The sequence below is a fragment of the Podarcis vaucheri genome (genome assembly GCF_965113315.1).
Source record: "Podarcis vaucheri genome assembly, chromosome: 10".
Taxonomy (NCBI): domain Eukaryota; kingdom Metazoa; phylum Chordata; class Lepidosauria; order Squamata; family Lacertidae; genus Podarcis; species Podarcis vaucheri.
The window spans coordinates 6091303-6107630 of NC_138748.1; the positions used below are offsets into that span (position 1 = coordinate 6091303).

The window sequence follows — 16328 nt, forward strand, 5'->3', positions numbered from 1 at the left end:
GGTCCAGCTCTCACTTCCATACATCACTACTGGGAAAACCACAGCTTTAATAAAAGCTTTAACTACAGTATAGCTTTTATCATGGAATAGCAGCACCCAAAGGCTTTCTGTACAATAAAGCTTCATCCTGACATCGAAGGTGGTGGTCTGATTGCCCCAGGCCAGGGGTGGAGGACCTTTTCTAGCCCCAGGACTGTATTTTTTCATGCACTAACCTCTGGGGACCACAGGGCCTGAGGCAATGGTGGTTCTAGCAAGAGATGCAGCAAAGAGAAGAGTGGGAACCACAGACCCCTCAACCACACAGTGGGTGGCATTGCAGCCATGAAAAAAGTGAGAACTTTCTGCACACACACCTCTCCAAGCTTCTTATGAGGTTTTCCCCTGAAACCATCCATCGTACGTTCCCTCTGGTCCAGTCACACAATACTGGAGCAGCATTTCAACCTTTTCCATGTATCTGGTCCCACATGCTCCAGCGACGTCTCTAAATAGGCATTGGGTCAGATAAATGGCTTCCACACATTCGTTAACTGGAAGACACTTTTGTCTGCCATCTTCTCATGGCTTTTCATGAATTTCGTTCTAAAATAGGAGATGAACACCATAGGAGCCAACACCATAGCTGTTTTGTTGACGACAGAGAACAGTTAGTTATCTCTCAGTGGTGTGATATATAACCTATAATTTAAATTCTAACTCACTCTGTCCCTTGGGCTCAAAAAATACTGTAAGACAATTCACTGTCAAAAGACAAATCAAACCGAAAGGACTCCCCCCCCCCCCCCGCAACCGCCCAATGCTTTAACAACTCAATTTCCATTGAGGTTGGTTTGTACTGTCTGTGTGTGTGCTGAATAATCTGAAACTGCTCCCTGTCTAGGCACATCACCAAATTACATTGGTAGCATGCATTTTAAGTTGTCATCAGACTAATAAATATGATAATTTTCTTTCTTTCTTAATTGCTTGGCAATCAAAAAGGTATCATTTAAGCAGCTGAGCTGCCTTCTTTTCTTTTGAGCAACTGTCAACAGTGAAAGAATAAAGTTTACCAGCAGGAGTAGAGGCGGGGGGGGGGGGGAGAAAGACCACATTTATGATTACATACGCAGTATGTGTGAGCTAGAAATTGGTTTGCCTAATGCATATGGTGAAGTGGAAAATGGGTTAGGCTCAGGCAGGCCATATAAGGTGGTAAGCAAGGGAGCACTGACTCTATTCCAGGCCCTGGAGACATTTCCTGTTCCTTGTGCAGGAGTTTATGCTGCCGTACGTTTCTTTCTCCACAAGACCCTAAGGATCTCTCTCTCTCTCTATCACACACACACACCCCATTCCAAACATGCAGTATAATTAAAACTAAAGGTCTTAATGGATTTCATTTGGCAGCAGAGCCTAAATTATTTTCAACCTCTGCATGCTCCAAACAGCAGATACATGTTAGAACACAGGATTGTAATTAGTTTTGATAGAAGCCCATGTTTCTATGGGTGTTTCTGAAATGAATCAGGTTTTTTTGTGCTGAAGAAAACATAATAAATTCAACATAGGGTGCATAGCCTGAAGTGATTAATGTGATTAATGCATTTTGTACCTGATTTATTGTACTCCACTTATGTGAGCAGCGGAACAGTGATTTTAGGACAACAGATCCTGGTACATTGTTCCTTGGAACCCACATGCGATGTAGAATCAGATTTGCTCATCTAGCAAGATTCAGAGAGGGAAGGGAAGGGTCAATAAGCTGAAAACTTTAATATCTGATTAGAACCTGATGTAAGGTTTGTACGGCACTGAAATGCAGGATATAGTCCGGTGTCTGGTAAATATTCTGCCTTTCTGAGCCCATATTGAGTTACTATGCCAAGGCTTACATTATTGTAATCATTACATACCTAGTGTAATATCACTCCTGTTTGCAGTTTAAGTTCCTGCATCCAAATGCAAACCCCACATGCACACATCCATCAGAAGGCCACATCTCAAATCCCACATGGAAAGCAGGATACAACTTAAGAAATTGTTCAGTTGGTGTGTCTGCCATTTTCTCTCCATTCCAGTGAGGGAGCTACATCCAGGCACAGAGGGGAAAGGTTGTTTGGCTCAAGGACCCCATTCCTTTGGGGGCAAACTTCTGCGGGCTACATGCCAGGGGCAGGTTGGGAGAGACACAAAAGTAGGTGAAGCAGTGAATGTAAATTTTACCAAAATTCCCAAGGTGGGGGACCTCAGGCTCAGGAACTGAATGAGGGCCCCCAGGCCTCTCCAGTTCCTCACCTTTATCCTCCCCCCAACCCAAGGAAAACCCTCATCAGCTCTATTTTGCAGCCTCCTTGAGTCTTTTATTTCTGGCTGGAATGTGCCCTTGAACTCTGCTCATGGCTCTTCCTTGCCTGGATGGAGAACAGAGAGAGTTATGTGAGTGAGCGCACGTGGAATCTAGGCTAAGGTAAAATTCATTGCTCCCCCCGCTTTTGCCTGGAGCCCCACAGCACTCCAGAAGGCTGCCCAGAAGGAAGGGTAGCCCTCAGGTTGACCCAGTTGTACCACCTTGGCTGTAGACAGCAGGTTCGTTTCTGCATCAGGGAGCCATGTGCCCTGGGGAGAAGGGTATGTGGTAGTGGTGGTGGGGCAGTTGTGGGGGGTTGACAGGCCCCACTGGGCTCCTGAGCCTGAGGTACCCCCAGCTCCACTGTCATGTCTTCATCCAAAGCAATATTCAAAATTGCAGAGCAGAAAACCTTTGTTGGAGAACCTTCACCTGGCAAAGAATTATGCTTCCAGGTGTCTCTGGAGCGAGTTAATAACTATTAAACTAATTTCAGTCTGTAACATAGGCATGCCCTAGTGATCACTGGTTAATCTCCTTTGGAGAGTGTTCCCTTAGTTTCATCGTCAGCTGTAATCTCCTTTCTCGCTACATCTACCCTCCCCCCCACCACCACCACCATGCTCAGTTTTAGAGTTTCAGTTCTTGTTATAAATCCTTTCATTTCAGGCTGAGTTTATTGCAAATAAAAGGCAGGTCAGCTCTCACACTTCTCATGCTTGACCAGACTCCCAGAAATGCTTTTCGCTGTTGTCGTTTTAAATGTTGTTTTTAGTTGTTCGTTTCTTTTTCTTTTTGGTTCTCACATAAGAAAGTGCAGGCAATGTACATTCCTATTGCTTTTTCCTGTCTATTCCAACATAAGCCTAGGATCCATCTGCTTTCATGTGCACAACATAATGGTAGCGCCATTTGTGTTTAAGTGCATCGTATATTACTTGGCTTTTTAGGCACCTTATTAAAAGCTCTTTTATCTCACATGTAGGATGTTAATAGCCTTCCATTTCACTTCTGCTTGTTTGGTTCCAGCTAGGCTGCACTTTAGGCCAAACCCTGTTTTTGTGAACACAGCAGCCCTCTTCAAATACATCCAGTGCACACAGCAGATGCGCAAAGAAGCTAGTGGGCTAGGACCCGCTAGTCGTACCCACCCTGAAACCGTTCATTCAGAAGTAATAACTTAAGAGGAATGCTCATCTAATTCAGCGTCCTTTTCTCACAGTAACCAACCAGAAGCCTATAGGAAGCCCACAAGCAAGACCTGAGTGAGACAGCAGTCTCCCCACTTGTGGTCCTCAGCAACTGGCCTCTGCCCGCAGAGGTAGAACATAGCAGTGTGAAGGAACCCAAGGTGTATACATGGGCATTGGTCTCTGTCACATGAGTGGGAAGCTTAGTTGGCCTGGCTGGGCCATGTCCTACTGTCACCAAATGCATGTATGTGTGTTGGTAGAGAGCCATTGAGACGGTTCCTTTGGGCACTTATTTCTGCGGCACTTTTACAACATTCCTCCTTAAGGATTGTATTGAGAGGCATCCAGAGAAGCTGATTGGCAGCCAGTTTAGCACAGACAAAATAAGCAGCTCTTCACACAGAGAGAAAATAGGTAATTCTTACAGCAGTTGTACCACAATTTGCAGGGATGGCCTCTCACGCAAGTGGCTTTAGAAAAGGAACTGTCCATTTCACGATGGATCTGCCTGTCAATGACTATCAACTAGGATAGCTAAATGGAACCGCCTTACTCAAAGGGTCTTGCTCTTCTGAATGCCCAGTTGTGGCACCAGCACCTTGATACAGAGCAGCTACTCATGTCACACACTGTGAGAGGACTGGCGTTTGCAATCAGTTGCACTTGCTTGTCGGCAAGACAGCTTCCTGCCACCTCCGATCCTTAGCTGCTCCACAAGGCATGAAGAGGCCACTTCCAGAAACACGAATTGCCCTCCTTAAGAGGCAGACTTTCCTGCCACTTCCATCTGCCCACATGTTATGCCTCCAGGTCTAGCACATTATTCCTTGGACTAAAGAATTTCTGTGATGTGCAGCCACTTCACTGCTTTAGGTCTCTGGAGGCCCATCAACACTATGGGAGCAATTATATTCCTCTCTGCAGGGGCCAATTTCCATTCCATTTGTGAAAGACATTTTTTAGCCCCCTCCACACAGCTTCATGCCGTAATGTGTAAAATTTGATTAATGTTTAGAAAAGCAAAGTGGCTACAAGTGAATAAGCACTGCCAGCAAAATGCACATTCTGTTTCCGCATTCTGTTGGCAGCATTTCCCATAAAATTTGAAGAAGGACTCACACTGAGCATATCCACTTGTACAGCATGGATATATTCATGCTTCAGTGGTGGTACAGAGAAGGGAATATTTGGGTGGTAAGGAAATACAATGTAAATTTTGGGAGGGCAAGGTCTTACATCTTAAACTGTCTTACCAAACATAAATATCTATGTGTTTTACATTTAAACTCCAGTCTTAAATGCACTTACTCCCAACTCAATATCGCTGATTTTATTAACGTCTAGAATCACCAAGTGGCATGAGATTTGCATCTAATCATTCAGAGTGCAGCCTTAATTAAATTCTAATTTGCTTAAGTGTAGTTGCTTTTTTTAAAAAAAAAACTTTGTTGTAGTGTTTAGCTTCAAGCTGCCATGATAAGCATTTCAGCAGATATATTTGCATAAACTGGAGAATGAAGATTAAACAGGATGCATCCTTCTGCAGTCCAAGATTGCATCCTTTAACTCCATAATCAACCTGGGAAAACTAATTACCCCTTTAATGAGGCCCATTTACCTCTTAGCCATTCTGTGTGCAGACATTTGGAAGCAACTGAAAAGTCAGGGGTTGCTATTACTCTGCGTTCTTTCAGGTCTCCTTTTGGGTTCTCGTGTTATTCAGCCATGGCTTAAATTTTTTAAATCTATTTCAGAAAAATTGGGGGAAAATGAAAAAAAAATTTTTTTACCAAGATCGACATTTCATTAATCTTATTTAGAATTTACTTATCCCTGTTTCTAAGTAAAGTGGCTGTCAATAGCCAATAGAAATGTAATACTTCAGAGCATTCAAAGTATTTCCTCATAATCTTCTTTATCCTTACAACCATCCTGTATGGATCTTGCATCTACCACAAAGTCACTAGGTGGCCTTAGGCAAGATGCTTTTCCTCAGTCTCAATCCTTCGCATGGGGATAATAATGCTGATTTACCTTAAAGGGTTGTTGTAAGAATTACAACTCAATAGTGCTGGCGAAGGGCTTTGGACACTTGAAAAACACAGCAAAATGTTAAAATAAAAAAAATTCCTTCCAGTAGCACCTTAAAGACCAACTAAGTTAGTTCTTGGTATGCGCTTTCGTGTGCATGCACACTTCTTCAGATACACACGAAAGCTCATACCAAGAACTAACTTAGTTGGTCTTTAAGGTGCTACTGGAAGGATTTTTTTTTTATTTTGACTATGGCAGACCAACACGGCTACCTATCTACAACAGTAAAATGTTGTTATTGTTTTGTTGTTTTTTAAATTTTTATTAGGTAATTCAACAAAACATCTTAAAACATATCATCCTTAATTTTTTTCCTCATTTCCCCCCACCCCTCCCTCCCATAAACAACCTGCCATCACACACACACACCCGACTTCCCTCAGTTCCAATCCCTGGTTTCTCTATGAATTCTATTCTCTGCATGTTACAGAATTGTATAAGTCCTTAATTTATCTAACTAATTATTATCAATAAACAAATTTGTGAGTGTTTATTCAATGCCTGCCAAGGTGTCCAGTTCACTTTGTTGCATCTTTAGGTACTTGGTAAAAGGTTCCCATTCCTCTTTAAAGTCACAGTTATCCATGTCCCATAGTGTATGTGTCAATTTTGCCAGTTCTGCATAGTCCATCAGTTTCTCTTGCCATAATTCTTGAGTCAGGATTTCCTCAGTCTTCCATCCCATCCTTGTGCTATTAAGACTCTCACCGCTGTTGTCGCATACATAAAGATGTTTTTCAGCTTCCTTGGCAGGTCTTTTCCTACAATCCCTAACAAAAATGCTTCAGGTTTTTTAACAAATGTTAGATGGAACATTTTCTTCAATTCATTGTATATCATTTCCCAAAATTTCTTAATTTCATTACAATCCCACCACATATGGTAAAATGTCCCCTCCTTTTTCTTATACATAAATTTGAACTAGTTTTGTACATTTTTCCCAACTGCACTGGTGTCGTGTACCATCTATACATCATCTTCATATAATTTTCTTTCAGCAAAGAACAATCTGTAATTTTTAAATCAATTTTCCATAACCTTTCCCAATCTTCCAAAAATGTTGTTACTCTTAATTCCAATATTGCAGGTGGAGCAATTGACTTCATAACATCATCTAGTTCAATCTCTCAAAAGTGCAGTCCTATACATGTCTGTTCGGAAGTAAATTCCCTTGCGTTCAACTTAATATACCGTATTTCTCTCTCTATAACACGCAGATTTTTTTCTCCTAAAAAGGAAGGGGAAATGTCTGTGCGTGTTATTGAGTGAATGTGTGGTCCCTGAAGCCGACAGTCCGGAGTGGAGGGGCAAAAATCAGGCAAAAATCAAATTGCGCGTCTAGGAGAAGGGAAACCTGAAAAGAGGAAGCTGCTGCTTTCCTGCATTCTGCCTCAGGGTCTTACTGCCCACCCTCCTCTGTTTCGTTGCTGTGTTTGCTCAAACGGAACAAAGAGCAGGGAAAGCCCCTCCCCTCCAGGCAAGCAGAGGGGAAAGCAGAGCGTCCTTCCTTCTAATTCCTCTCCGTGCTCCAACTGGAAAACATGCAGGTGGGAGAGAGAGAGAGCTGGCTGGCTTGGGTGGGTGAGGGGGAAACTTTTGCCTTCCTTTCCTCCCTCCCGTTATACCCCACTCCTGCATTCTTAGCCAGCTGCTTCTCTGCACACCCCTCTCGTGCTCCTTGTCCCTTCTATGTTTTTCCTTCCCTCCCCACTTAAAATGTGGTTAAAAAGCATGGATCCACATGGATCCTCAGGATTTTTGCACTGGGTCACCCCAAATTCACCATCAGAGCACATAGCATGTCCATGGCTACAGCCTGCCCCCCAAAAATCATGCACCCACTGTTGCCTGGGGCTGCAATGGTGCAAAAACGTGGTTACAAAGCATGGATCCACATGGATCCTCAGGATCTTTGCATTGGGTCAGCCCAAATTCACCATCCGAGAACATAGCATGTCCATGGCTACAGCCTGCCCCCCCAAAATCACGCACCCACTGTTGCCTGGGGCTGCAGTGGTGCAAAAACGTGGTTACAAAGCATGGATTCACATGGATCCTCAGGATCTTTGCATTGGGTCAGCCCAAATTCACCATCAGATCACATGTCTGTGGCCACAGCATGAAGCACAAAAATGATGCATCCACTGTTTCATTCAGAATGTTTTTCCCCCTTGTTTTCCTCCTCTAAAAACGATGTGCGTGTTATGGTCAGGTGCGTGTTATAGAGCGAAAAATGCGGTACCCACATAAGTGGGCATAGCAGCCTTTGCCAACCTGGTGCCCTCCGGATGTATTGGACTTCCACTCTCTTCCACTCTTCCCAGCCAGAGTCAGCACAGCTCAGACTGATGGATGTTAGAATCACAGCAACTGGAGTGGCCCAGGTTGGGTGAAGCTGTGGTGCTGGATCACAGCATTAGCTTAATGGTTCTATCTGCTAAAGAACTTCTCCCAACAGAATTTGAAAGTGACTCTGCACTTAGACAGTGGGATGTCTTCAGGAACATTTATTACAGAATCAGTGACCAGTAAAATTTTTTTTTCAAAAAACCCAGTCTAATTCACTGCAAGGCTGGACCACCCATTCTTTAGTTCCTCAAAAGACTGACCTATCACAGTCTTGAGCAAAATAAAATATTGTGCAGTCAAGAGGAAACACTCACCACAATGGTATGACATGGTGCTGCCTTTAGATACAGAATGCAGTGCAGAATACAAAAACAGTAGAAAGCAAGAGTGGCAGACTTGGGGCTTGTGGGATGATGATGATGATGATTATATAACCTTGAGATCCACCAATGGGAGCTGGGTGCAAAAGATATACTTTTAGAATTAAATAATTTTGAATCCAGGCAGTTGAGTACCAGAGTGGAATGCTGGAATGTAGCTCACGGCCTTCCACTCCAGGTTCCCCAAAGCTTTCTTCATTTCTTTCTAATTTGGCCAGGAAAGAGTCATTTTGTGGCTGCTACTAGGAGCCAGAAATCCTCGCCAGCCTACAGTAAGTCACCTCAGGACCTTTGAGGAGACCGAGAGCTACCTTTGGCTGCCCCAGTTTAAATACAGTGGTGCCTCGCTAGACGAAAAGAATCCGTTCTGTGATTCTCTTCGTCTAGCGGTTTTTTCGTCTTGCGAAGCAAGCCCATTGAAGGATTAGCGGATTAGCGCTATTAGCGGCTTTTAGCGGCTTATCTGCTGATCGGATCAGCTGATAAGCGGCTTAGCGGCTTAGAAAAAGGGGAGGGAGGGAAAAAACCCAGCAGGAACTCGCAAGACATTGTCGTCTTGCGAAGCAAGCCCATAGGAAATTCGTTTTGCGAAGCACCTCCAAAACGGAAAACTGTTTCGTCTAGCGAGTTTTCCGGCTTGCGAGGCATTCGTCTTGCGGGGCACCACTGTACTTCATTTTGCAACTGTTCCCGCATTGCAGAGGGTTGGACTTGATCCAACTCTACGAATCTGTGATTCTGTAAGCAAGCTAGAATGGTGTCAATGATTTTGTGTGCACAATAACAAGCAGGTAGCATGAACAGATTTTTGTTTGTTTCTTTTTCTTCCCCAGCTCTGTATTTAAAGGTTCAGCAGTCTGTGTGTATCACTTGTCTGATATCCAGAGAGTGTTCAATGGGCCGTTTGCACACAAGGAAGGGCCAAACCACCAGCTGATTCCCTATCAGGGAAGAATTCCTTATCCACGACCTGGGACTGTAAGTACTCATCTAAACATGATTTTACAAGTCCAACTTGCCTTTGTGTTATCTTTATCAGCCTTAGGCATGATCCTTCACTCAGCATCGCTTTGGTCTGTTCCTGGACTGCTCCCTTCGGTTTTATTTCATTTGGCCACATTTCAGAAGGCATGTGGACAAATTGGCCAGGATTAAGAGACAGTAAAGCTGATAAAAGGAAGCTGTGGGTGATTTTGACAGAATTAGGGAAGTGGATAGTTCTGCAGTGTGTTTAGCCTGGAGAGAAGATAGCTGTTTTTAAAAGACAGTTATCTAAAGCATGGGGAGGCAAACTAAGGCCCGGGGGCCGGATCCGACCCCTTTGCCTTCTAAATCCAGCCCCTCGACGGTCCGGGAATCAGCGTGTTTTTACATGAGTAGAATGTGTGCTTTTATTTAAAATGCATCTCTGGGTTATTTGTGGGGCATAGGAATTCATTCTTCTTTTTTCAAAATATAGTCTGGCCCCCCACAAGGTCTGAGGGACAGTGGACCGGCCCCCTGCTGTAAAAGTTTGCTGACCCCTATTCTAAAGGGAAGGAGAACAATTTACGGCATATTCCTCAGCACTAAGAGATGAAAACCACTGAGCCTAGGCTATGGCAACATGACTTTTAAGTTGTTAACCTGTAAAAACATTTAGCTAATGGAAGTGACTTATCTAGGGAAGTTTCATTTATTTATTAGATTTTTATCCCACCCTTCTGCTTAAAGGAGCCTGGGGCGGCAAGCAGCACTATGTTAAATCTGTACAATTTAAAGTCAAATAAAAACCTATTTAAAACATTGAAGAATGTTCAAAAACATTTAAAAGTTCTGGATTCACGTAGGAAAAGGTGGGCTATCTGTTTGTGACAAGACTGAAAAAAAAGATAAAATAGATAAGGGGGAGGAACTTAGAAAATTTTCTTGTTGTACTCTATGATTTCAAGCTGATTTAGTTCAAGGGGGAACCTTCTTCGGCCTGAGAGCCACAGTACCTTCTGTTTGACCTTATGAGGGCAGCTCCATCAATGGCAGTCAGCGGCCAGAGGCAAAAGTGGACAATGAAGGCCCGTGTCCCCTTTTTACAGTGGGATAGTTTCTGCATACAATCACACACAGCCTCTCTGTCCTGTATCCAAGCAGGCAAGAGGCATTATCAATAGGGGTTGCATCAATAGGAGTATAGCATCTAGATCAAGGGAAGTAATAGTGCCACTGTATTCTGCTCTGGTCAGACCTCACCTGGAGTACTGTGTCCAGTTCTGGGCACCACAGTTCAAGAAGGACACTGACAAACTGGAACGTGTCCAGAGGAGGGCAAGCAAAATGGTCAAAGGCCTGGAAACGATGCCTTATGAGGAACGGCTAAGGGAGCTGGGCATGTTTAGCCTGGAGAAGAGGAGGTTAAGGGGTGATATGATAGCCATGTTCAAATATATAAAAGGATGTCACATAGAGGAGGGAGAAAGGTTGTTTTCTGCTGCTCCAGAGAAGCGGACACGGAGCAATGGATCCAAACTACAAGAAAGAAGATTCCACCTAAACATTAGGAAGAACTTCATGACAGTCAGAGCTGTTCGACAGTGGAATTTGCTGCCCAGGAGTGTGGTGGAGTGTCCTCCTTTGGAGGTCTTTAAGCAGAGGCTTGACAACCATATGTCAGGAGTGCTCTGATGGTGTTTCCTGCTTGGCAGGGGGTTGGACTCGATGGCCCTTGTGGTCTCTTCCAACTCTATGATTCTATGATTCTATGATTCATTATCAGAGGTCAAGTACACATTGCAACCAGGTTGCGCCTGAGGAGAGTGCCAAGCAATGCCAATGAGGGGTGTGGTGTCAAGGGCCGGAAAGAGACACTCATCCCCGGAGGCTGAGGCTCCCCTACCTTCATTTCGCACTTTCTCCTGGCCACAGCCAGCCAGCCAGCTACTTCCGCTTTCCTCCTTGCACATAGGAAATAATTACATGTTCAGACACAGTGGTGACAACAGCCAGGAGCTCAGCAGTAGGGCCTGCAGTTCAGTCTCCATCTTTCAGACTGAAATCCTATGCAAGGCCAACTCTGTAAGACTCAAATCTCCACAAGCTTTCTTAGGATAGCACCATTCATTGTGATGGCTAGGTTGGCTCAGAGATCTGCCTGAGAAGATGGAGAGCCACTGCCAGTTGAAGTAGCGCTGGGTTAAATGGATCAGTGTTCAGAGGGCAACCTCATATGTACTGCAGTTTCCCAAGATACAGGAGAAGGTAATAGCTTACACTGGTTTTCCTTAAGCAGCAAATGAATGACATTGCAGCTCTCGACTAAGGTCATGGCCAATTTATTCCTCAATATCCTGTCTTCCTTTTTCTTGGTCCTAGGGGAACTTACAATAACATTTCAGTGATTTCAGATAGAGAAAGTGCAGCAGCCTTGTTAGCAAAGATCAGTTACTCTGCTGATTAGCAATGAGAGCTTTGCTGATAAACTTGTAACCGAAGCGTAATGGCTGTTAATGGCACTGATGATTAAAATAATTTGATTAGCTTAGACAGATCCGGTTCCTGCATCTGGGGTTTTCGACGGCGAACAGTACTAGACACAAGTGAAATGGAATTCCCTTTAGCGCCAAGCATATCAATGCGGCTTTACATAAAGATGAATGCAGGTTACACTTTAAGCCATTTTTAACAGATAAAAGGTGAATGAAGGATCATAGTAACGAATAGCTTGCATTTCAGAGGTTCATTATTTTAATAGTATTCTTGGGATATACAAATCAAGTTACTCCTTTTGCAAGGAAGTTTAGTGGGCCTGGGAGTGTTCAAATGCTTCCAGAAAAAGACAGATGTTCCATATGCAAAAGTTAAAGTTGAGTTATATGAAAGAATATAGTTTCTAAAATACACTCTCTTCCCGAGCTCAGAAGTAATGGAACACAATTAGATACTATGTATGTATACCATACCTGTATCTGTGCCTAGGACTGGTGTGTTGGGACATTTTTATGCAAGTAAATAATTAACACATATCCATTTGTTTATTTATTTGAAAAGTTTGAGAGACTATTTAATCAACAACATTAACAAAACAAAAAACCCATAAGCAGTTTACTTAGAAAAGATATAGAGTGGTACCTCGGTTTAAGAACAGTCCTGTTTAAGAACGATTCGGTTTACAAACTCCGCAAAACCGGAAATAGTGCCCCGGTTTGAGAACTTTACCTTGGTTTAAGAATGGAATCCGAACAGTGGAAGGACACTGGCAGCAGGAGGCCTCATTAGGAAAGTGTGGCTTGGTTTAAGAACGCTTTTGGTTTAAGAACGGACTTCCAGAATGGATTAAGTTCGTAAACAGAGGTACCACTGTATAATATGCATTTTAAAAATCAGGAAAAGTAAAACAAATTGATGTGGAATTTATCAAAATATGAATAAAATCAGCAATTTTAAAGCAAATATACATAACAATATTACATGTTAAAGTTACATTTGTGCTCTATGAATATTTTAAATAGAGTAATCCTATTAGAATAACAGCTTCTGACACAATATCACAGACATTATTAGCAATATACTGCCTTGGGTTCATAGAATTGTAGAGTTGGAAGGGACCACAAAGATCATCTAGCCCAGTGCCTTGCAGTGCAGAAATCGTTTGCCCAACGCAGGGCTCAAACCCATGACCCTCCAAGGTGGTACAGCCTGGGAAAGGTTGTGCTATGTGAGGTTTTAGGATATGCAGTTTGGTTCTTACGTTTGACAGACAGAAGACTAACGGTTAAGAACACTGTACTTTTCCTGTGGTCACATCTTAAGCAGGGGGTCATGCTTGGAAGAGGATAAAACATTCCCGTATTTGTTCAGTTCGAAGAACAGCCCTCTCCTAGGAACTACAACATAGCATTCATCTCCAAGAAAAGCATGTGGGTATGCCCAGGGCAAACTGGCAGGAGAAAGGGATGTTATTCGGTTACAGCTGAGATGAGTTCCTGTATTATTTGGCTTTGCATTTCTTAACTGGCAGAAAGAATGGCTTATTGCAAACGTAAAACAACTTTGAAATAAGCACTATCTGGAGGCAGCAAACTCTTCTATACCTAAAGAAATGAACCAGTCATATAGTCACTGGACGCAAAGAATATTCCCTTACACAAGGGATGATGTAAGTCTCATAACGTATTCTATGACATTATTTGTATAAAGTCCAGTTGACTAACAAGATTTAAAACACAGCCGCCAGCCCAGCATGAACCAGTATGTTACGTCATTAATGTTTCCTTTGACTTGTATTCAATCGTGGAAGAAATATCTGCAATGACTGGTATGTATTGCAGGAATGCCAAGTCTGCAGGGCTTGGCTTTTGCCCAGTGAATATGTTACATATTCAAATCCGCGTAAAACTGTTGCTGAAATGAGTACCTTAGGAGGTTGGTGCTGGCTTCTCGAATCAGCCTGAGCTTTGCCTCAGTGGTGTAGCGTGGGGGGGTGCAGGGGGGGCCGGGCACAACATCGGGGGGGCGCTCGCACTCACAGCTCTCTGCCCCTACTAAAATCCACGGGTTAGGGGGCGCAAATTACTTACATTGCCCCGGGTGCTGACAACCCACGCTACGCCACTGCTTTGCCTAGTTCACCATTCTATTACAGTGAGCAGAAGCCTCTGGAAAGCTCACAAGAGCACTTTCTTCTTTACATTAACAAAGCATCAACCTGTTGCCAAAGGATCTAATTGAGCCATTATTAATTGTTATGGAAGAAGATAGCAAAGCCAGTTTGCTCAGCTCAATCAGAGAGAGGAGTCCTCCAGATGTTGTTAGACTCCAATGCTCCTCAGCGCAGTCAGCATGACTAATGGTCAGGGATGGTGGAAGCTGCAGTATAACAGCTGGAGAGCGTCATATTAGTTATCCCTGTCCTAAATGAACGGTTTACGGCCAAACCATATGTGTAGATAAAGCATTAGGTAGTAACTCAAGTCCTCCTAGAATTGTACTCCATGCAGCAGATAAGGGATTGCATATCTGAATGTTTCCTGCACACCTCTGTGTGCATAACTCACTAAATGCAGAACAATAGCTGGACCAGGAAAAAGCTACACCTGAAACTTGGCATATTAACTTTCCACAAACATGACGCTTGTGACATGAATGAGATAACTCAGTCATGAGATGACAACTTACCAACTAAAGTCCTACCATCTTAGAACACTCTACGTTGTGTCTATGTCTGCCATTGGACAGTTACTTCTATTTCATACCAAGTCTGAACTCCTACATCAATCAGTCTCTAATTCTGCATTTAGGAAACTGAATAGAATAGAGGTGTAGCTTTGAAGTAGTACAAGAGGCGGGTCATTTTTCATGGTCTGAGGCCCATTTATTTTGTCTCCCTGGTGCATTAATTGCCCCGTGGCAAATGTATAAATAATTCTGCCAAGGAATCACATTTAATAATGTTGTTTACATCATGTATGTGATCAATAAGTTGGCCATTTCTGGCATGGACTGTGATGTTTCTCTGTGTGTGCATAAAATAGATGGAACAGATTTTTCTCTCTTGAGCATTGTTGGAACTTGTCTCGAGGGAATCGGGTACAGTACCGCTCTGGTCCCTCAATGTGAAAGTAGAGTAAAAGTTGGATAAATGAAGTTGCCTTCTGTTGAGTTAGACTAGCCTGTCAAGGAGCTCTCGAGTGAGCCCAGGTGATCCACAGGGCAGGAAAGCATGGGATGCAAATAGCATTTTATTAACCTAAAATAGCAACACATCTTAATCCAACTAAATCATTGCTGAAACTGACCACTGGCCCCTGCTCCCTCCCCCCTCTAGCCTCTCACTCTGGATCCCTCCCAAGCAGACAAAGGCTCCATCAAGAGTATGAGCCTGTCTGGCCCATTTCTCAGCAACGTGCAGGACTCTCCTCGAGGGGGGTGTCAGAGGAGGAGGCGAGCCAACAGGGCTTGGACTGCCCTGCTGCTTTGTAGCAAGGACAACCCCTGACTCCTCTGTCTTCAGTCTGCACTCACACTGTGACTCTCAGCCTCTAACCTGAAAGGCCCTCCTTCTCCTGACCCGCCTTGATCACTCAAACCCCCTGATACCAGCAGCACCTTCCTCAGACTGCTCCTCAGTGTCTCACCACCATGATCCAGGGTCTAAGCTGTCATCTTCGGGAGGGGGGCGGATTTTGGATGGGCGACTCCCACGACTCTCCCTCATTCCTCCAGACATAGCCTTTCCCTGGTGTTTTGGACTACAGTTCCCACCAGCCCTTGCAAGCATGCTGTATGATCAGGGATGATGGCAGCTGGAGTCCAAAACATCCGGAGATTACCATGTTAGGGAGAGCTGAGTTAGACCATTGGTCATAGCTGTGCATTCTGAATGGCAGAGATCTTTCCCAGCCCTGCTGTCAGTGATTTGTATAGTTGCAGTTGCTCCAGCCTAGGACAGCTACATGTCCTTTACTACTGAGGTTTAGTTCTAGGGCAGTGTGGGTCCCCAGCTGTTGTTGGACTACAACTCCCTAGCTAGCAGGACCAGCGGTCAGGGATGATGGGAGTTGTAGTCGAACTACAGCTGGAGGGTGCCACATTGGCTATCTCTTCCCTGTGGTTCAGGAAAGACTGGTGGCAGTTCCCAGGCCACTAGCATATTGTAATGAGTGAGTCCGTGGGGCTATGATGGCCCAGGAAAGGTTTTGTGAAATAAGTGGAGTGTAAATCAGGTGAATAAGATGGGTTTACTTGGGCTGTTCCAGTTCATACTGAAACAGTTGAAAGGAGTCAGAGGGTCAGAAGTAGCATGCTAAAACAGCAGCTAGAATTGTGGCCTTGGATGTAGGAACCTGCACCTCCAATCCTCACAACAGGTGAAAAAAAACAAGACAATCTGATACTTAACAGGATTGTGTTTTTATTCTTTTGCCTTTCTTTCTTTTCTTTCTTATTTTGGAAGTTTACAGTTTCATCAACTGTTGGCAATCAGATAATTTGCTCAAGCAAAATGTAGAA

General features: G+C 43.7%; 1 protein-coding gene and 1 long non-coding RNA gene across 2 annotated transcripts in view; both read left to right on the forward strand.

Annotated features, from left to right (window-relative positions):
* Window positions 1-16328, forward strand: part of SEMA3C (semaphorin 3C) — a 149707-nt gene that overhangs the window by 100221 nt on the left and 33158 nt on the right. The window contains exon 11 of the mRNA XM_082239640.1: window positions 9182-9326. Within this exon, the coding sequence (XP_082095766.1) occupies window positions 9182-9326 (145 nt within the window). The remainder of the gene's footprint in view (window positions 1-9181; window positions 9327-16328) is intronic.
* LOC309541802 lies at window positions 13417-16212 on the forward strand. The gene is made up of 3 exons (XR_014223948.1): window positions 13417-13782; window positions 13945-14772; window positions 15936-16212. It is a non-coding gene; the product is annotated as an uncharacterized lncRNA (long non-coding RNA).